A 22,813-nucleotide genomic window follows, 5' to 3' on the forward strand; every position below is an offset into this window, starting at 1 on the left:
GAAAAATGAGTACTTACTTTCTCCATCTAATGAAATATTAATATGAATAGATTTTTAGAGGTCCTGTGTGTTCAGATCAAAGACGAATGTTATTGCTTGCACTTGCTCTAATGTGTCGTAAGCTTTCTGTTAAACGCTTCTGACACAGTTCAAGGTGCTTCGGAGATAATGAGCTTCAAATATTGCGAAGATCCATCACATGGAGATAGATGGCGCCTCATTACTGACTCAGGAATTTCTAAGAAAAGATTACAGTATGTGTTTGGAATAGGTTTATGTGGCAAAATCAGTGTGGAGAGAAGGTCACATACGCCACATAAAACCAATGTCATAATTATATTTCTTATATAACTCAAAATTTTAACTATATTCTAAGTAAATGATTGACAGTAAACCTCTCGCCGTTCTTTAAAACACCTGGATGGCCATTAAAGTAGGCTGCACTTAAAGTACAGTTAGCTGAATATCATACTTACTGTATTTCTATTTTATACTATACTTCTACTACATTTCAGAGAGAAATATTTTCCTTCCTCACATTATGTGATAGCCATAGATAGTTAAGTTAGGTTCTGGGTTAAAATTTTACATATTAATATCAAATATTATATAAAATGAATACAATAATAGGGGCAGCATCTGATTTGAAGTCAGACGTTGGTGTGTTGTTGCTGTTTCACCAAAGTCCTCAGATGTTTTCGTTAAAATAACTGTTCAAGGGCAAAAACTGTAAAATTATGTTGACAACAAAAGCAGGGATCAGAGAACAGTCTTTAAAATAATATAAATTCACGTAGCTGTCCTACTCCTTTAATCTTCTCTCGACCCTTGCGCTTTTTGTTCATAGGTTGGGAACCACTGGAGTAATCTAAATAGCTCCAGATGCTACAACACTGAAATGCTGCTTTCACACTGATCAATATTAACAATCTAGTAATGTAAAATTGGTGATAGGGGCATTTTTCTGCAGAACATATACTTCTGCTTTTGAACATTTAAGCATATTTTGCTTATAATACTTCTGTTCTTTAAACCTATTTGAATGCAGGACTTTTACTTGAAAGGTTTTTACACTAAATCCATTAAATAAATGATCCGAGTGCTTCTTCCCACTGATGGACCTGAGCAAAAACTGCAGTCTTGCAAACATTTAATCTGAAATGCTGCGTGACTGTATCTGCTACCACAACAGATACATCAGACAGATCTCAGACCGATACTGCACATAGACAAGTCGTCTTTATGAACAACATCATCAATACAGTATGCATTTAGTATAGAGTAAGAGACTCTTATTACAGTGGTAAGATAGTTTGTCTATATATATATGACCTATATTTAATTTAAAAGCATTATACATTTTTATTTTTGATTCTACACAGTAACATATGTGACTATTCTAAGGTCTCAATATTGGTCTCGCCATATTAAAAAGGTCAAATAACAGTAATAAAGTGTAAAATGCTTGCACACCACCAAATGTTTCTCCTGGTGTTTAATCATGAAAACAAAAAAAGGCAGAAAAACACCATATACAGACAAACATGTGCTTAAGAACAGAATAAATAAAACATATTAAAAATGTAAAAGGAGGGTGAAACAAGCATCTTCATTTATCATCCTACTGTTACGTACATTTGGAGTGTTTGAACACATTCATACTGACAGTACAGCAGCCGGCAGATTCAAACAGCATTTACAAGTCATTTTTAGGATTTGTCTGGGGAGCCAGAATCATCAGGGGTGAGTTGTAGCAGAGAGTTCACACACTGACACTAATTCAAGGTCCTTCTTGTGTAATTTCTGTGACTGGCAACCTATTTGATTATCTGAAAGCTCCTGAAGCAGTACAAGCCTTTGTGTGACTCAAAGATAATAACCAGCGCTAAAGAATGATATGTAAACATTGTTTGACTCTGGTCAGCAGGAGACAGGCAATCAAATGCATGAGAAATAGTGAGGGAGACTCAAAGAAGGGGTTTCCAAAACTCACCAAACCTCAGAAATCAAAACTGTTCCAAACAAACAGTAGTCAGAGTTGGGGTGAGTGTTAACATTTAACCTCTGAGATGTTTATAGACTGCACTCAGTGACATGTCACCAAGCCAACAAATCTTTTCTAACAAATCAAAAAAGATAAAAAATTAATGTTCTTAAAAATCTGTCATTCTGGACTGAGTGAGTTTTGGAAAACCACTTCTCAGGCTTTATTTAATCATAATGTTTCTGTAGTGGTGTTGGAACAAACAAACCCAAATTAAGGGGGATGTTTGAATTTAAACTGAATCATATACAGTAAGTGCTTAAAGGTGATGATTTGCAGCTCATCCAACAGTGCAACTTGCTGAAAAAAAAGAGTATTTCCAGATTAATCACCTATTGTTTTGTTTTTATTGACAGGATGCTGGCATCTGGACACTTTACACTGTGGAGTCGATTTGAAAAACCAGCAGGCCGTCACTTTTAAGCACTTGGTCCGTTAGTAGCGCCGTGTGATGTCTTGTCAGCGTGGTCATGGGGTCATGCTTTCCGGCTCCTCCTCTATCATGTCTTCCTCCTCCACTTCCTCAGATATTGATGAAGCCTCCTTGGTCACTGCTCACTGACTCTGGCACTACACAGCGGCCCCTCCTCCTGGTCACGCGCCGCTTCCGGTGGAATTTAGCGTAACAACGAAACCCTTGAATAACAATAGAAATAATTTTTTTTTAAACCGCTAAGTGAATGCAGTAGATTAGACGTGGAAACAGCTAAACGGGCAGAGATACAGTAACACATACTGTAAAAACCAGTGCTTTGGGAGCGGTTCGTGTACTGTAAACCTAAACTCATCAGATGCACTTGATCACTTTTATATATTGGCAAAAACTGACCCCAGAGTTACAGAACATCTTTACAAGTAAATCAACTTTTATTACCACTGGGATATTTTCTGTTCATCATTCTGCCACTAAGTTTGGCAACTCCAGGGACCCTTGCCCATCACCAGACTTTATTTCTTAATAATTTAATTTCTTAATAATAAACAGTGAAACCTGAGGAAATGGCTCAGAAAAGATGAACTGGGACTGACTTCTTGTTACTTTTATAATTCATCACCGTGGTATACTATGACCTAATGTTCTTCTCGCTTACCTTCCTCACACATGCAGTCGTCGTAGCATTTGTTGTTGAGGCCTCTGTTGTGAGGTTTACACTCGTGTTGTCTCAGGTCACAACAAGAACCTTTAATGAAACAAGAGCAAAGCACTCAGCAACCACACGTGTGATGTTCCCTTGTAAATAATTAATATGAAACACTGAAAAACAAATAGAAGATCTTATTTAGAGGAAATAGTCGAGAGCGGCCCGTATGTTGCAGACTGACCCGGCAGACAGTCCAGGTGGTGGTCGCACGGCTCGATGGCATCGGCTTCTACAGTCACATTCCCACTGCTGAGGTTCTTACTGCGCCTCTTGTCTGCAGAGGAAACAAAAGCAAACAAAATGAAGCTAACAGCTTCTGATCAATACAATGCCTCAGCAAACTGATTGATTGATTGATTGATAACTCATTTACAGAAGAATTGTGCTTTTCTATCAGTTATATTCCACTGACAAAGTCATTGTTGAGCTCTTTTTTTTTGTAGCCCATATCTGAAGTGCAATTTTAACTTTTCAACACAGGTCAGATATTGATTATCTCTAGAGAGTAAATTCAGCTTGATGTTTGACATACAGCAGTAGGGAGAAAGCCACTTTAATCCAGGGGAAGGTATTTGGTGATAAATAGCTGCTCTGCTTCATTTAAAGTCACATTAATGTGCTATTACAAGGCTTAATGAATTTAAACACTCACATATGCACTTAAAGTAGTTTAGCTATTCAACATCTGTATTTTAAATAAAGAGTTTAGTTTTCATCCACACCAGCATTGCTCTAGGGATGGCAACGTCAATCTGCCTGTCGGCTAATCCACCCCGCTGGTCCAGAATAAAATATCTCAACAAATTTTTGGAGTGCTGTCATTAAAGTTTGGCCAGAATTCATGGTGTCCAGAGGATGAATCCTACTGACTTAGCCCCTGATTCTAGCTCTGTGCCACCATTCATATCACATTTGTGAGTTCAAATATCTCGACAGCTATTGAATAAACTGCTGTAAAATTTGCTGTAAATATTAAAGGCCAATCAGGAGAAATTAGAATCCTGATGAAGATCCCCTGATTTAACTTTTTGTGCCACCAGCATGTCAACATTCATGCTCAGTAAACAATCTAAACAACTACTGGAGGGACTGACACCAAATTTTAGCTAGACATTGCTGCCCAGAGGATCGATCCAAAACACTTAGGTGATCTGTTGATTTTTCCTCCAGTGCCACCATGACATTGATATTTCATTTGTCCAATATTTTGGTGTAAATATTTACAAAACTAATGACATAAGCACACATTCACAGTGTCAGCTCAATCCAGACCTTTCTTCCTGGAAGACGGCCAGGTATCCACAGGCTTCATGTCCTCATAGTCTGTCCAGTCAAAGAGTGCCATGTCCAGGGTTGGCATCACCTCTCCTTGTCCTTTTCCATGGCCAGACCTCTGAAAAATGAAACATAACATGAAGCGGCACCTTATATTTCTGATCTGTTTTTAATCATATGTTTGCATACAGGCTTATGTTCTGTATATGAAATCCACACAGGGCAGCTCCAACAGGCTGATAGGCAGATTGGTAAGAACCTAATCTAACCCGCAATTAGTTTCAGCACACTGTGTTAAAGAAATGCTTCCAGTGATATAAAAATATCTTTGTTTACATATGCAAATACAGTGGTTTTTAAAATATGAAGATGTCCATAATTGCTACCTGCCAGCATATGAGCTGGAGAAATCAGCTCCATCTCCTCAGATGAATCCTCTCTTACGTCAGTTAAACCACAGCAGCAGGAGATGACTATACTTTGATTTGCTTACTTTATTTTGCAGGTGAACACTTTCAGGGTGTACTTAATAAAACAAATTGGACATGTGTTGTGGCCAGCAGCAGTGATGCTTCAGTGATTCATAAAATGCCTTCAGAGAGACACCAGCGACACCAGCAGAGCTTTAAAACCCCATCGATTGGTAACAGAGGATGTGAGTGCCCACAGCATGGCATACAAACATACCGTATATCACAGCGTTTGGACTGTTAATACATGGACATTATAAAGTGAAACATACAGTTCATTACACCCAACTGCAGACTCTGTTACTCATCAGGGAGGAGAGAAGACAGCCTAGCTAAAGGAAAAAGATATTGTGTTAGCTGTGACCTCACAGCGTCCTAAGGACAAACATGTTTATGGTATTTTATGTATTTTAATATCCTTATCTAGATGATAGTTGTATTATTCTGCAGTGAATATTGTGCTGTGCTCTTTTGCTATGATCTCATCTATCATCTTTTGCTGTGATGGTGACAAAAGTAAGTCAGCTCAATAATAATAGCCAGATAACCAGTACACATATGCTGTTCTCTCTCTTTGACTCATTCACACATTATAAATGAATATGAAAGAACTGAATTTACTTTCTTTTACATTATCTAAGTCCTCTCTTCTGGCTCCTCACAGCACTGATCTGTTTTGATTCATTTTGAAGCAGTCACACTTGTATTTATGTTTATTGTACATATCTTATGTTAAAGATAAAGAGTGTCACGTCCAACCAAAGACAAAACAACGAGTAAAAACTCAAACACGGGGCTTGTGCACACAGATCTGCAGGATACGGTTCTTGTTACCATTGCTAACTCTGAGAGACGAGACAGTCCAAGTAACTTCAAAACAGTGCTGATTTATTCCATGAATACAGGTAAAATTAACATTACACGCTCAGGTATCTTGCACCTCCAACCTGCTCGCAGGCAGATGTAAGATGAAAGACCCTGAACCCACCAGGCCTATACATTATATCCCCTCGGTTGGGCTAGCCCCATACTACACAGAAACGTCAACCGAGACGTCTCTGTTACCAGCTTTGCAGCTGGTCATAGCAGTAGTCAAAACATGAAGCAAATCAATGTGTGTGTGTATGTGTGTTCTGTTGATTAAGTGGTGTGTAGCTAAAAACATTCTCACAGACTTCTAGTGACATGTTGTGACTCAAACATAAGAACATATTATGGCTAAGGCTACAGTTATACACGTCATAATAATAATATTAAACACCCTGTCTGCTGACAGTCATCAACTCTTCTCTCTAGTTATCCTTGACCAGATGTACCCTGTAGAAACTCATAAGCATGACTAAGCATTTAACAGTCTAACTAGACATCCTATCTCCACTAAACATTTCTAATACATAAAGTATCTATCTAATTTCTATCTGACTAAAAACACCTAACAGATCAATGAGGTTTTCTGTTATGTCTGTGCATCTGTCCCCTGTGCTGATGGGCGACAATTTGAACTCAATGGTAGGAAATATCTGGATGATCTGTGTGTACGAAACCCTCTTTTTTTGGTGCTTTGCATGTGTTTGCCAAGATACTGCTTCCCTTGTATGAGCCTTTTCATAGCAAAAGTTGGAATTCAAAAAATAAACCAATAATGATCGCTCTCTAAGTTGTCAGTAGTTTGACAGCTTTAGACTGATCCGCAAATTCAATCAAAGGTAGGAGTTTCATCAATTCACACATTCTACCTGTGTAAAATATATTCAGAAGAGTGTAAAACAAAACTCCCCTGTGAACTGCGCAGTCATAATTTTCTACAGTAGACACCATTAAACATTACTACTGTCACTTTCCTCACACTGAGGAAACCACAGAAATGTCACAGTGTAATTAAGTCAGCAGGACCTTGAGATGCCTCCTGGGGAATACTTCATCCATCAAATAATAGGTTCTTTATGGAAACAGGGTCTTATTTGTTTCCTCTCACCCTCAGGAAATAGGCCTGTATGGAAATATCAATTAGATTAATTGCAGAGGGCTACCTGCCTCTGCTCGGCTGTTCATTAAACCATCAGCAGATCGAACATTAATTAAGAAGCCTTGCCGAGTACTCATGCCACTGAACCTATACTATTTTCTTTCTTCTGGTCAAGTAATATTTGTCTGCTCTCACAGTAAAGACATGAATGGTCTCCACAAAGCAGACTGACAGTCCAGTCTGCAGACAAACACGGAGCCAGGTGCTCTTTAAATATGAATGAAAGAATGGACAGTCAGCCTTTTCAGACTGGATTTGATTGTTTGACTGTCGTCTCTAAGAATCAACGCTGAAATGAGGTAAAAATCAAGGTGACACTGTTATAACACGGCAACACTTCAGGAGTGCCGGCTGTACAAAGATTCTTACACAAGAGATGGCAGTTTGCATCCCGTCTCCTTGCAAAAATCAGCCTTAATCAGTGTTATCTGGCTAAAAGTAGGTAGCCTAATTTTTATTGATGTGGGTGAGAGAGCAGATATTTACATATGAATCAGGTGTTTCACAGTTTCATGTTTTGAAAGATGCCTTTCTGCAGACCAGATCAGAAACCACTCCTCAGGGAAGGCACTGACAAACTATTTCATCATTTAAGTTGGAGGACGTATCATTACTACCACTACTCTAATTAAACACCCTGGATAATTGTGAGGGTCCCAGGCTGAGCAAGGGCCCCTAATATATGAACACAAATGTCTGTGACTGGGTCTGTTCTGGAAGAAGGATCCCTACAGTACAGTATAACTTTGCTGCATCAACTTGGTACAAACAGTGCTTTGTATCTGGAGAAAGTGAAATCCAAATAATCAGACTGGAGTTTGGGCTCAAGACATTTCGCTCCTCGAGGCTTGTTGAGGTTTAACTGTTGTGGGAAAACGATCAGTCTTAACAGTGTACTGGTGGAGGTTGTTTATCTGTCTCCAGACAAAATTATCAGCAGTATGTGGCAACTCCTTTTTCTTTTTATAGTTCATTTTTCTGTCTCTTTCGTACATTGTCTTCAACAGAGGGCCTCAACAAAACAACTGTCAATCCAGCAGCATCCATGATCATGTAGCTATGGCTGATTTTTCCCATATGCTACAAGCTGTTGGGCGTTTGCAGCAGCAGCAGAGACAAATGTGGGCTCTGGTTTATATATCTATGACATCAGGAACCATGTTGTTGTAAAGAGTCTCATTTTGTTCCAGTGCAGAAGGAGGCACAGGAAGATAAGTGTGATTATTTTTCTCCTTATAAATGCTTTTTATGGATACTGTTGAAGCATCATGCTGCGTGAATGTGACAGGTGGTGAGCAGTGCCCCACGCACTCCTGCAGCTTTTTCATAACATGTGCCCACAGTTGGACACAAAAAAGATTTTCTGTACTCATACATTTTTTTCCTGACGTGGTTTCTAATAAAGAAACAGGAAGGGGGCTACAGAAAGTGTTCTGCTGGTCCCTGAACCGTGTGACTTTGGTCCCAGAGGTGTAGGTTTATTATACAGAACACGACCATATCTATCATGCTCACTGTGAACAAGAGTCTGGGTTTGGCCTGATGGAGGACGTTTTTCCACCAGCAGCACTTTCAGGTTCACACTGTAAAGACAGCATCATTTCCAAGATGAGCTGTGAGATTTGCGGCAGCATAACGGCAGTAATGGGGCCCATTCTCGTTCTATTCCCCCCCCCGCACACTGGAGCCACACTGAGGCACAACAGATGCAATGCTTAATAAGAACACGAGCTACATTGGAGTTACCTGGGGTTTGGTGGAGGGTGGGGGCAGCGTTGGGGGATGTTCGTTCATCACCCTACGCTGCGGGAGGGGGAGGTAGTCGAGGAGGAGGAGGGGGGATCTCTGTCCTTAAATGCAGAGCTCAGCTCAGGCTCTGGAGGAAACTCTGGAAAAAGAGAAGGAGGCAGTGTTTTACCAGTACTCAAGTTTTAGGAATCCATCCATCCATTATCTAGACTGCTTATTCCTGAATAGGGTCGCAGGGGGCTGGAGCCAATCCCAGCTGACACCGGGTCAGAGGTGGGGTCTGGACAGGTCGCCAGACTATCACAGGGCAGACATGTAGACAAACAACCACACACACTCACAATTTAGACCTAAGCTGCTTGTGTTTGGACTGTGGGAGGAAGCTGGAGTACCCGGCGAGAAACCATGCAGGCGCAGGGGGAACATGCAAACGCCGCACACCAAGGCCCCGGTCGGCTCGGGCTCGAACCCAGAACGTTCTTGCTGTGTGGCGACAGCACTAACCAACGTGCCCGCTGTGCTGCCCAGAACCCAAGAGCGTTCCATTGGAGGTTTTTCAAGCCAAATTACAAAAACATGTTTTCTCCCTACATTTATTATTGTGTCACTTACACAGTGGTTTTCATAGTGAGACATGTCTCAAAGTTTAAAGCTACTTCTGTTTGTCCAATACTGGAAACCACTGCAGTCAAGCAGAATTAGTTAGAAAGAGGTTCTCCTGCATGTCTAAATGAGCGCTCACCTTTTCCATGTCGCCCCTTGTCACGTCGACTCCCTAGTCTCCTGTGTTCAAGGTGTTGTTCATGCGCATGAGCAGTCCCGTGTCCGTGTCCCCTCCCCTTGCGAGTCCCCAGAAGGTGATTTTCTCGGGTCTGGGGCGGACTCTTCATACTCATTCGAACTCTGTCTCGGTCCTTGCCCGGGCCCATCTCCAGCCTCACTGGGCTCAGACCTTCCAGGCCTGTCCCATCGTCCTCAGGCCGAGCCAGGGGATGCAGGGACCTGTGGGAGAGCAGGCCAGCTCCACCTTTGGTCCCCTGGCTCCCATGTCCTCCACGGTCCCTATAGCCATGCCCCTGCAGACCTTGCAGAGGGTGCTGTAGGGCATTGCTGCTACCTGCTGAGGTCTGTGCTTGTCTCCTCTTGCCATGAGGCACTCCGGGCTCAGTGCAGTATGACAGCGCCAGGGTGGCAAACAGGAACGCCAGGATCAGAGTCCAGGAAAGTGCCATTGTCTGTACAGCAAAACGCCACCTGCTAGGAATAAAGAAAATATAACTGTGCACACATTCTGCTGGACACTGAAAGTAAAAGCAGATTTTATCAGCAGCAAGTAAATCTGGAGGATAGAGGATTTCTCCTGAGTGAGCACAGTTTGAAAGAAGCCAAAAGCAGTCATGAGAAGACATCAGCCTAGGTTTTAGGAAACAGTGAATTTTCTGACATTTTATAAATCAAATGATAAATTGATTAATAAAAAACAAACAAAAAAAAAAAAAACTGGCAGATCAATCACTAATGAAAATATTATTTGATGCCGCCTTCCATCCAGTGCCTTTATGAAATACTATGCACGGTGTGTATTTAAGAATTTGACAGCAGAATATCTGGGACATAAAAGGCACAGAACATTTTGGGCATTGGACACAAGAATGTAAATGGAGCCTGCCATCTTTCGATCCAGGGTTCAAACTGTTAACTGTTCTGTTAAAGGAACACTCCACTTAAACTTTATTTGCTTGTATTTGAATGCTCACTTCCTGTTCTGCTGCATTATCCATTTCTTTGTCACTGAGACATACTGTAATTCATTTTTCAGTTCTCCATGAGTTTGCACATTTCCCTACTTCAACTGAGATCTGTCGATGTCCAGCAGAAATAACATACAGTATTTAGTGATTTACTGGTGAAGTAGTAATTGTTTTGTACACAATGGGTATATGAATCAAAAGTGGAGTGAAGTGAGTTATATTTCAGGAGCTGTTTAAGGCATTTTTATTGATGTTTTGTTATGTTTTCACATTTATGGGCTGTATTGTGTATTTTTAGCAAGAGGATTTCAGTAATTTCTTCATTATTTATAGTGTTGGACAACAACAAATCAAGAATCATTTACACAAGAAAGATTTTAGAAGCTATTAAAACAGCAATTGAACAGGAGGCTTTCATTGTTCTGTGTAAACAAAAACATACAGGACTTTATTTCTAGAAAAATATGAGTCATATTGAACTCCCCTCAAAGGGACATGGCTCAGCAGGCTTTGAACTAAGCCATTTAGTGCAGAAGTACTAAAGATTTGTGTCGTCTCCTCTGCAGCATTCATCCTCCCATCACACATCCTCCAATTTCAGACACGCTCAAGCCTCTTGAGCGAGCCCATTTATCTGGACTTGGTGTGAGTCACTTGTGCTTCTGCTCAAACGACTTTCCAGCCTTCATTCCTGTACCTTCATGCCTTACTCAGTATGAGATACAGAACCACACTGCGCACATCCTTCATCGCTGTCTATTCAGAGGTCTCGAGGGCCCTCCGACCGTACCTTTCATTGCTAAAGTCAACATATCTGTGAGGTGTGACTGAACTGAAAAATGAGGTTCTGTATATCTGCATTAACAGCCCAGCACCTTGTCCACATGTGAATGAGATGATGGTGTTGGGTCTAAACACTAAGCAGTGGACTGGAAGAATTTTTCCAGCTTTATTCCCATTTTAAAGGTACCAAGCTGCAGCCAGTCAGACTCAGATTAACCTGTAGTTTAATATCAGTAAAGATGTATTTGCATATTGGCATTTAGCTGTATTTTGAGCAGTCAGTAGCCACAAAGGGAGACCATTTCCTGGGTGATGCCCATTTTGAAATCTCAGTATACTGTAAAGTATGACAGCATTTTTCTAGTATCACAGTGTCTGATTGTTTAATGCAATGAATTTATATACATCAAACTCTTTAAACAAAAATCGGCATACATCATTTTGCTAATTTATTTACTAGTTTGAAATCATTCAGAATTAAAAATCATAAAATTCATTCATGCAGAACTCAGTAAAAACCACTAAATTCTGGCTGACTATCCCCAGATTTTTATACAAACAACAAAAGTGGAATTTTTTACAGTATTTTTTATAAAACACCATATTTTCCCAATAAGGTTTCTCAATGAATTCCTGGAGAAAAAAAAAAAAATCACACATTTACTGAGTAAATACGGAAATTTTTTGTTCAACCTTTTTACCTGTGGATGGTTTAAGATGATTTAAGGAAAATTCTAAAAGGATGGTTGTAATAGTATATGTTTTGTATTAATGGTGACTATAATTCTCTTTTAAATATAAAGATTTAAAGAGTAACTGGAATTTTGTAGTTAAAAAAATGAGCTAGCTACAGTAGGAAATGTCTGGGTGTAGCACCAGCGAAGAGAAGTACGGCATGTTTTAATTGTGATCAAGAAGCTGCTCCTCGCTGTGTGTGGGTTGTCAAATGATAAAATATTCAATTATCCCCGAGCCCAATTTTCTGACACTTTTAATCATAACACCACATAATCAGATCAAGGAACACCATTTATTCTCATTTTAAAAACAGTCACATCATGTACAATGACAGGTTATGAGAAATATGATGTTGCTGGGTTTGTCTTCCTCTAATAGGCTGAGACAATCCGTCAGCACACACAACGCCATCGTGGTGCTGTGGCAGGTGACTCCTTTGTGTTTAAAGACAAACGGCGGTGTAGGCCGTACAGAAAATCAATGAGGGAGAAGTATGGAGCTGCTGGCTATGATGTGTGTGCTCTGTGTGTGTCTGTAAGGAGTCGGGGGTTGATACACTTCCTGATCTTTCCTCACACTGAAAACACACACTACTGGGTTTATAGTGGGTTATTTAGGTGTTTCTAAAAACAGGACAGAGGCAGCAGGTTGTGTGTGCATGGAGGCGGGGGTGTCGGGCAGTGCAGTTTAGTGTCCCGGGGGGGTTTAGAGGCGGACTGCATCAGTTGGTCTCTGGGAGTTCGACCAGCTGTGCAGTTTTGCAAACAGGAGTGTGAAGCTGCTGAGGTGAGACCTTCATTTCCAAACAGGCCTTCTGAGTGTCAAGGGGGAGGGAAATCAGCCATGTCATGCACAAATTGTTTAGCCAGGATTACACTACATCTGTTTGCCACATGAGGTGTTGCTGCTATCAGGTGGCCTGAATCCTGTACTGCCAATGGGGCAATCCAGTAAGAAAACAAAGTAAACATCCCAGTTTAACTGCAGCGGAGAGAGAGTGTCTGTGGGATCCCACCAAGGGTCTCCGATATGCATTTATTAAAGGGCATTTTGGGAAATGTTCTGGCCAGCATCTCCTAAGAGTTATATGAGAACAGTGATTCACCCCTCATGTCTGTACACTGGTTGTGAAACTACAGCCAGTTTGCTTAGCTCAGCACAAAAACTGGAAACAAATGGAAACACCTAGCCTACCTCCCTCAAGCTACAGCTCATGTTTTAACACGTTACAGGGCTCCAGACTAACATTTCATACTGGTGGCACTGGTGCCACCAAGTCTATATAGTATTTCTAGAATTTCACTCTTAATTAAAGGCTAATTGAAAATCAGAAAAAGCAGGTATAAAGAAAAAAGCATTAATAATGTACTGTAGTTTAAAAGAAGGCAATATTCAGTAAAACTATACTTGTCTCACATTTGGTCTCTGTGTTATCGCAGTGACACACCAAGTTCATCATACACACTCTAGGCTTTACAGTGGGCTATTTGGGCTTGTCTAGAATCGGGGCATTTTTTAGGAAGTGGAGAAGATGCGTGTGATGTCTGGGGAAATTTACGGTGTAGAAGTAATACCCAGGAAAAAACCAACAAGTAAAACTGTTTCAAATGCATCTGAACCTCAGATCCTGAGGTTGTAATGCTAAGTTAATGGATATCCGAGGACAGAAGTATATGGAGAGGAAATAAGTAGTGCAATATAAAATATAATAAAATCTTAAATCAGTTCTACATTTTTAGTAAGCCAGAGCAAGGAAACTAAAACTGGATTATTATGGTTTACATTTTATAGGAAACACGATATATGCCAGAAGCTTTTATAACCACAGCGTACAGTGTGAGACGGCCACCGGGGGAGATGTGCGTCAGAGCAGCGTGCAAAAATGTGAATGTATTAATACGAAGTGATAGGCAATCTTGCAAGAAATTGCAAAATGGGCACTATTGGAGGGCTGGATGATTAAGCTCTGATGAGATCAGAGACCTCACTCCAGTGTGTGATCATTCAGTCAGTCCCTTAAAGTATGGCAGCATTTCTGTGACACGCTCGTTACAAAAATATACTTAAGAGAAAGTGGACCCAGATCTGTTGCTGAGATGAAAAAAGGAAGCAGGAGAAGCACCAAGGCAGAGCAGGAGGTTTTAAACTGCTGCATGTGTGCATCTTTTAGCTTCACCTGCTGTGACACCAAACCTCTAGAAGCCATCTGCTCCTGTTGTTAACTCTCTCATAGTAACCAGCAGGGCCATAAGGATCCGACAAACAAAGACTCCAGAAACAGGCGGCTGAAGCAGAGCCGTCATGTCAGGCAGAGCCCACCTTCATGACTCTTTTCTTTTCCAGGCCACATGCAAAGATTAGAGATTTAAATCAGGGCTACTCTCCTGCTGATTAGTGTCAGAATTACTCAGGAGAGAATATCTACTGGAGCAGAAAGTCATCAAACATCTATTAATCGGACTTTTGAATATATGATCAATTTGCAAATGTATCACACGCTGTCTAAAAGAGACCCACAGGTCACTCTGGGAGTGTGTGGCTGCATGGGAACAAGATAAATCTCTCCTTTCAGCTGCATGGTTCACTGAGCAGCAGCTCAAGCATCTGCTTTAAACAGACACAACAGATAAGAAGAAGAAAAGTGCAAGATTAAATGGTGACAAAGGAAAATACATTATCTGTTTTGTCACAAATACAATTCAGCTTTTCTCCAAACAGAGACATGAATAATTGATGCATAAACACTTACTTTTATAGCTTTCAACCTCGGGTAAAATAGGTCTAGTTTGCACCACCAAATTATCATAAATATCTGCTCAATAACAAGCTCCCAAATTGCAGCTCCAGTTAATGCCTCCGCATAATAAACGCCTCTGCCAAACTGCAGTTAATGCCACAGAACTTTATTTCTTCAAGGGCCAACACCACTGACTTCAGCTATATAAAAGTGCTTTGTCTCTTCAGAATCCTCAGTGAATAATATTGGTGGGACTCACTCATCAACCGTGAGGATTTTTTTTTAAAGCTTTCAGGTGAGTATTGGATGGCAAAGACCCCTGGAAGCAACACAGCTGTCAGCAAGTGAGCCGGAGCAGAGAGCAGGGAGACAACAAATGACTCGGTGGTAATTTGGTTGCAGGTCCAACAGATGTGACACAAAACCAGAACATTGTCACTGATGCATGACAACATGGGTGACATCCTGTGATGTGTCCTTTATCTCTGGTTTGAGTGCACCGAGGCCCAGACACACATTTTCACCCACTCGCAGAGTTTCCCTCTGTTACAATCAATACATGCACACAAATCCAAGCTCACAGCAGGGAAACCTCTTCTAGACACCCACATAGAGGCGTGTTCCAAAAATGCTGTGAGACACAAGAAGCAGCAAGCGGCATCCCACAGAGAGAGGAGAGAATGAGAGAGACAAAAGAGAGGAGGAGGGAGAAAGTGAGAAGAAAGGAGAAAATAAGATGTTATGCTGAGAGACAGAGAGAGAAAGTGAGAAAAAGCAGAGCGGGAGGGAGAGGAGAGAAACGGAAATCAAAGTGGGGGAGAGAGACAGAAGGAGGATTTATTGTGTCTTAATTAGAACAAAGTGTCGGTGGCATCTTCCATTTCAAGGCAGATAAGGAAACCAGCTGAATCTCCTTTAACACACAAAAAACAACAACGCTTTGCCTTCCAAAACCAACAACAAAACTTGTTCTTTGCTAAACCATAAAATCTGCACCTGGGTCTGTATCTGGACATTCTGCATGAGAACGGTTTGACCGGTCAGCAGAAGTGAGGATTAAGTGAAACATACAAAACACATTATATGAATCCAGTGTTTCTCGAGCGGGGTTGACTGTCTGCCAGTGCTGAAAGTTTTAATCAAAAAGATGCAGCCATGATGTTCGAGTTTCACATCAGGGTGGATGAGACTAAATGAATGTTTTGCAATGTAGCTTTTCAAATGGTGTGATTCTTTTGAGGTTTTCTGAATTGTTTGGTACTTTTATATTAGATCCTCTAAATCTTACAGCTAAATGATGAAGGTTTTGATTATTTCACTCAAAAAAAACGAATCCAAAATCTTAAATCAGTTTCCAGTTGAATATGAAATAATGTCAATGTCTCCCTTGGCAAGTTTTTCATTTCCATTTTATTCACATATTAGTAAATCTGAGCTAGTGTTGTCCCAAGGTCGACTCACTATGGGGTCCCTGCCTGCTTCTTCTGATCACTTCTAATGCTTCCCTACTGACTGACTTGCTATTAATTAGCATTACCTCATTAACGTGAACCCACAAATGTGGCTCCTTTGCTGTATGCTTCGCTTGTAATTGCATGGCATCACACTGAGACTCCCAACTTTAATCTCACCCCTCCCTGCCTGCCTATCTCTCTGCCTCTTTATGCATTCCCTAGACCCCTTGCCCTAACATTAACCACCAGAACTAAATGCCTAACCATAACCCTTAACCCCTAAAACCAAGTCTTAGACCTCAAAAAGCTTTTTCAGAAAGTGAGGACCGGCCAAAATGTCCTCACTCTGTAAAAAACAAACAAAAGCCCCCAGTTTCACTGTCTTTGGTGTGCAGTGAGGAAAATGAGCTGTCACGAAGAGCATTTTGCTGCAATCATGTCTGATTCTCCTCATCATTCATCCAATAAATTCTTTTGTAATTGATCTGATTTTAAAGCATGAGAGAAGAAAACACAAACAAAACCCGGTTATCGGGTTAAATCCATTTTCCGGTATCAAGACAAACCTAGTTTGCTGTTTGCAAATAGCTATTCCTGCTCTCGGCCATTTCTGCCAGTCAAACAGCCTTTTGGTCAGTAAAACTTGAAAGGGATCATTATTCGGTTATTAACTTTTGTGAAATTATTCAGATGCGACATTTTGCGTTTTTACGCGCAGACGGAAATCATGGCAATCAGATGGTACAGTCCAGAAACAGCCTGGGATAACTATCATAATCGTTTTGATACAGATTTCGGTCAGAACCGAGAACTAGGCTTAGACCGACTGTTATACGAGTGACATAAAACAAGGTACAACGGGTAGCCCAATATAAAATATCGTGAATTTCATAAAGTGATTGCCAAGCCATTTGCGCATCACAGAAACTCCACAAAATCATACAAGGGGGTAAAAAGATAATGGAACGATTTAGGATTAAACCTACAAAGTGGTCGGCTAATAAGCACAAGCATTAATGCAGCTTTGTATAAAGATAGGCACTTACCTTACGTTTGTTTGTGGTTGTATTTGTTTTGTTTGATGTCGTTTCTGGTTTGGGAAGCAGCTCAGTCATATGGCTTCAGGAGAACAGGACAGAAACACGGCGCAGCAGCAGCAGCACCACCTCTGTAGTCCGCTCTCCGTGCAGCCCGGGATGTACCGAGCATCCGGACTCTCTCCTGCTTTTTTATGAGGAGGAGAGTCACCGGCTATGTGTGCGCGCCCCCGAGTGCGCGTCGCCCATGCCTGACTGTTCTCTGAGGATCTTGTCGCAGCCCGCGAGACAAGGACAGAACGAGAAAGTACTGAATTAACCTTTATATTGTGGTGGTGCATTGGTAGTAGAAGCATAAGAGAGAGAGAGAGATCAGAAGAGATTCATGAGTCATCCATGATGTTTCCACACAACTTGTTAAAAGGGTTCCTCAAAAAGGAATCCCCTCCACTGGAACCAGGGAAAACCTCACTAAACTTGGCTTACAATTAATTTGCACCTTCAGTTCCAGTTAAAGTAAATCTTAACGCTACAGCAGGCAGTTGCTTCTTTGAGTCAAAAACTTAGGGAAGGCCCTTTGCCGTTTCAACAGGCGTCCGTGCATGATGTCCATAAAGAAATGGTTTTTGAGTTGGTTAGAACTTGACTGGTCTACTAGGACCCCTGATAGGAGCACAGTCTGTGATCTTGTTTATCTACTGTATATGAAGGTCTACTACAGGGGCCAAAACCTGCAAATTCACTAAATAAATAAACAGAATACTTCAGTGGAAGCTATGACCTCAAATCTAACACCTGGAGTAAACAACCACACCAATGCTCTTGTGGCTAAATGGGAGCAAATGCCTGTAGACCCCTGTAGCCTGCTGGTTTTCCCAGAAGAGCGGAGGCTGTTACAGTATAGCATGCCACAGCACAATTGCATCTTGAATCAAATATACATTTTCTGAGTAACCAGCCCAAGAACCCTGCAGTAACTCCTTCACTAAATTTCAGTGGTGAGTTTGGTTTTTATACGGTTGGTGTCCTCTGCAGTGAAGCCCTGTAATTGCATTTTTCATGGCCTGTCCTTTCTCAGTCTAACAAACTCAGCTGACTGCAGAGCCCCTGCTAAAACTAATTCTAAATCTACACAATGAACGTGCTGTGCATCAACACTCTTAATGCTGTATATTTGAACAATGATTGCATATAGTGGAAATCACTTAAGGGAATTGGCTGACATTTAGAATTTTAGCCTGTTATTTTGTTTTGTGTATCTGCTCAAAAAAATGTGCTTATTAGCATTATTGAAACCAATGAACAAGCTTTTGGGCTGAATACAAACAATGCTGACAAGCCACTTAGTAAAGTGTGACTTTAACAGAGTGGGGCCGAGTCTGCTGAAGGGAGATAACAGGCTAAAACTGAAAATGTGTACCGAGTGCTCCAACGTTTTACTGCGTGAAGAGTCCAACTTTGACTCCGAGTGTACTTGTGTGCTTTGTGTATAAAACATGCACTCTGTAGTGATATTTGTATGTTTTTTAACCTTTATTTGTTAAGAGACAGTCCACTGAGAGGCCGCCTCTCTTTTTCAGGGATGTCCTGTTCACATTCACACAGTTACACATTCACATCTGGAAGCTGCCCAGTGCAACCACAGACCGATCTGTGGGCATTGAGCAGCTGAGGGCACCACAGTGGTGTCAATGAGGGTGGTGCAAATGCTGCTTTGTCACCTGCCCCACCCAGATTTCGTCCTGCTGGTCCCGGGATTAAACCGGCAACCCTACAGTCATAAGTTTGTGTCGCTAACCTTTAGGTCACCAATGCCCCATTTGTAAAGTACTTTCAGGATAAAGCACATTTCTTAATTTATCCATATCTATCATGATTTTACTGGGTATCACGCCTGCAATGCTAATCTCACAGTGAGTATTCCTGATACTAAAGACAGTGACTTTTTTGGCGTCTGTCTCAAATTGAGATTTCCACATATTGTCTATTGCATACAGTCTATGTCAGGTGCACAGGTCACTGTGCACCAAGACAACCAGGCACAGGGACAGTTTCTTCCCCCAGGCTGTCAATCTGATGAACACTTGACCCACGACAGTATGACTGGACAATAACCCTCAGTGCAATACCTGTGTATCTATACATTGTACAGATTATACAGACTCGTACAGGTCTCTAGTTTTAAGTACTCTGTCTTTATCCCTTTTATCTCATTTCAATGAACATTCCTTTGTTGTCTGCATTGTTTACCGTCTGTTTATACTACTTATTCAGCATTGTTTGTACTGTTTGTTGCTGTCAATGCTGCTGTTAATACTGCTTATTTTGTTATATTACACAGCCTTATGCTGGTTTACGTCGATGTACCTGAGTCAAATTCCTCGTGTGTCCGTCACACCTGGCCAATAAAGCTGATTCTGATTTGTCAAGAGCAGCTCTAATAGCATTTTGAATACAGCCCCCGTAGCTCCTGTGAGACTGAAAAAGGTTTTCAGAGCTCCTGATGGGAGTTGGTGTCTGTGGTACACATTCCAAAACAAATGTATTCTCACAGGATCAGATTCTGCAGCACTGCCAGTTAACAGTATCTACAGGTAATCCAGGTAATCCAGATGGGTGGAGTTTGTCACAATTGTCACAATATATCAGTTGACAATGGTGTGTGGCTCAACTTTATTGTTCTTTGCAGCAATAAATATACTAAACTAGCAGCTAAGACAGACTGCACAGGACACATTTTCCACCTACACTCTAACACCATGTGCTACAGTTATAATAAGGATAATCACCTTTATTTGGCCAAGTATGTTACACACAAGGAATTTGTTTCCGGTACAGAACTGAGGCAGCCATCTGCAGCATCAACTCACACCAACGGCTCTAACCATCGGGGACAACTTGGGGGTTCAGTGTCTTGCCCATGGACACTTCGACATGTGGACTGTAGGCACCAAGATTCAAACCTCCGACCCTCCAGTTGGGAGACGACAGCTCTACCCACTGAAGCACAGTCGAGGCGTTGGTGAGTATATGAATCAGATAAATCAAAATACTTAATGGTTGGAATATGCATTACTTCATTATGTCTTGTATAACTTGTAACACTATTCATTTTTTATTGAAGCCGATGTTGAATAATACTAGTTATGCCAGACAGTGAAAGCCACAGGAGTGTGGCCTATTTTCAGACCATTTCAGTATTTTATATTACTTGAATATCGCGCAGCACAGTCAGCTCCATCCTTTCACTACATTATGCAAAATAAATCACTTGCAAATAATAAATGTCCAGATACACTCAAATCTGTGAGGCAAAAGTTATTACAAATTACTAAGGAGACACAAGACAAAGGGACTGTATTTACAGGTATCTATAATAATGCGCCACACAAAGTACAGCGCTGTATGTTGAAGGTCACCTGACCAGCCAAATTGATGTTGTTTCTCAGAATCCACAAAAGGTTCAGCTGTGTTGAATTCAAAGCTCAAGTAAAAAGGGTCTTTTGAAACCAGTGTTTACTGTAACTACAGTAATTAGTGTTATGCAAACGGTTATAGTCAATGCTGCACTGTGTTCTCAGGGCCTGTGGTATCAGCATGTTGTCAGCCTTGACTATACCCACAAAGTCATAAAGGGAAAAGGCGCGCATTGAATGGTCTGTCCTGCTGCAGAAAGACGTTATGGTAGCTGTTACTTTGTGCCTGGTCACATTCTCAGTGCATAAAAAAAAAAAAAACTATTTCCTCTTGAGAAGAAATAAAGCAAGTGATTCAGAAAAGGTAAATGCTTATTGTAGTGCAGTTTACCTCCAAACTGAACTACTCTGTGAGGCTGCACTAAAATGCTCACACTGACAATGCTAACATTCATGTTATCGTGTACCATGTATTTTAGTTTAGATTGTCAGCATGCGGGCATTTGCTAATTAACAATAAACACTAGTGCACAGCCGAGGCTGATTAAAATGTCATTAGTTTTGTAGGTATCTGACCATAATCAAAAGTACTGGCGACTTTCCAGCTGCCATCAGACTCCTAAACAGCGGACTCAGGATCTACCTCATGTAATTCCATCTGTAGTGTTTACATACTCAGTTTGCACATGCATAATTGCACACTCAGTGCTGAATATTTGCACTTCACGGCTCCCACGTAGCATATATTCTCTCTACATTATCTTGTGTTCTTGTATTTTTATTGCGCTTCTTTCACTTGCTGCTTTAAAGTGCCTTAGATTTGTGTTACTGCCTATTTAAATTTGTGTTATTGCTCATCTACTTTATATTTCACTTGTATTTTGTGGCATTCATGTGGACGGCAAAGTAAGAATTTCATTGTACAGGGAAACACGTTTCCTAACTGTGTATATGACAAATAAACACTTTGACCTTTGACCAAATTAAAATTTTGATCTGGTTTTAGATGAAAAGTTATTATTCTTGAGAAGAACATGAATGTGTGTATCAAACATCATAGCAATCCATCCATAAATTGCTAAGACACTTCCTTTAAAACTGTTCACCTGCTGCCGGTGCTAGACGAAAACTCAGGATGTCACTGATGTCATCGGGGTCAAGGCAACCAATACAGATCAGTGGCCAGTCTGACAGATTCCATTAGTTTGACTAAAAACATCACAACTTTAAGTTTGTTCTGACTGCGTCTTGTTTATATTTCTGGGTTATTTTGCTGTTTTAAAATGTTCGTCTGTCAAATACTGCTGCTATTGTGCCTGTCTGGTGCGAAATTGGCTTTTTATGTAACTATATTTCGTCCAAATATTTGGTGTACCCCTAACAGATTATCAAACAGGCTTACTGGGCACAGCCAGGGATGCCTGAGCCCTTGTCCCCTCGCCAGAGCTTCTGTTTGAAGTGACTGTTGTGGAAGCATCATGGGGTTCAGTTAAAACAGAGATCTCCTGACTGTGTTTTCTCCCTTGACCCTGTTTATACAACATTTCATTAAAACAGTACATTTAGAAAAAAAAAATGTAAATCAAACTATTAGAGTAGCTTAGATTTAAAAAGATGCAACAGTATTCAAACTGCCTTTTGTAGATTGTTGCATATTGTATTTTTAGATTTTGTGCAGTAGTATTTTTGTAGAGGAGAAATATTTGAGTTTAGGTGCAGTTCTGATTCACCTGTCTGGATGTCTTGCTCATACTCGGGAGGGAAGGGGATCCACTGTCTCATAATCCATCTATGGATGCTGGATGAAAGCATTCCTGTCTGGACATTGTAAAGAAAGGAAGAAAAACATAAACAGACAAAAACTGTAGCTACAACACAATGAGAGCAGACCTTATATGTAGATGTCACTAAACCCAAGAGAGCGTCCTGCAGAACTGCTATGTGTATGTTGGCATACAGAATGATGAGCGAGGGGAAAAGCAGGAGGACCCCCTGCCAGGCCTCCTCGTGCATTATCAGCTCACAGCTCCCCAGCAGGCATCAAGCATCGCATACCAGGGTGTTGAGCTTCCATATCGCCAGGGGCAGGTTCGCTTTTTAATATGGGGAGACTGTTAACTCTCCCTGTTTCTCCATGCGACTACAAACTCCCCTGACACAAAGAGAATTGAACACACACACATTTAGAAAA

At 41.0% G+C, this 22,813-nt stretch overlaps 1 protein-coding gene across 1 annotated transcript; it reads right to left on the reverse strand.

Annotated features, from left to right (window-relative positions):
* Positions 1–1,369: 1,369 nt before the first annotated feature.
* draxina (dorsal inhibitory axon guidance protein a) lies at positions 1,370–17,476 on the reverse strand. The gene is given in 8 exon segments (XM_020598135.1): positions 1,370–2,680; positions 3,136–3,225; positions 3,368–3,460; positions 4,459–4,579; positions 8,704–8,759; positions 8,762–8,845; positions 9,449–9,960; positions 17,216–17,476. Coding segments are annotated over 7 exon segments (1,047 nt in total). The 5' UTR covers positions 9,939–9,960; positions 17,216–17,476; the 3' UTR covers positions 1,370–2,567.
* Between the last annotated feature and the right edge of the window lie 5,337 nt (positions 17,477–22,813).

The sequence above is a fragment of the Monopterus albus genome, unplaced genomic scaffold (genome assembly GCF_001952655.1).
Source record: "Monopterus albus unplaced genomic scaffold, M_albus_1.0 scaffold1.1, whole genome shotgun sequence".
In the NCBI taxonomy this organism is placed as follows: Eukaryota; Metazoa; Chordata; class Actinopteri; order Synbranchiformes; family Synbranchidae; genus Monopterus; species Monopterus albus.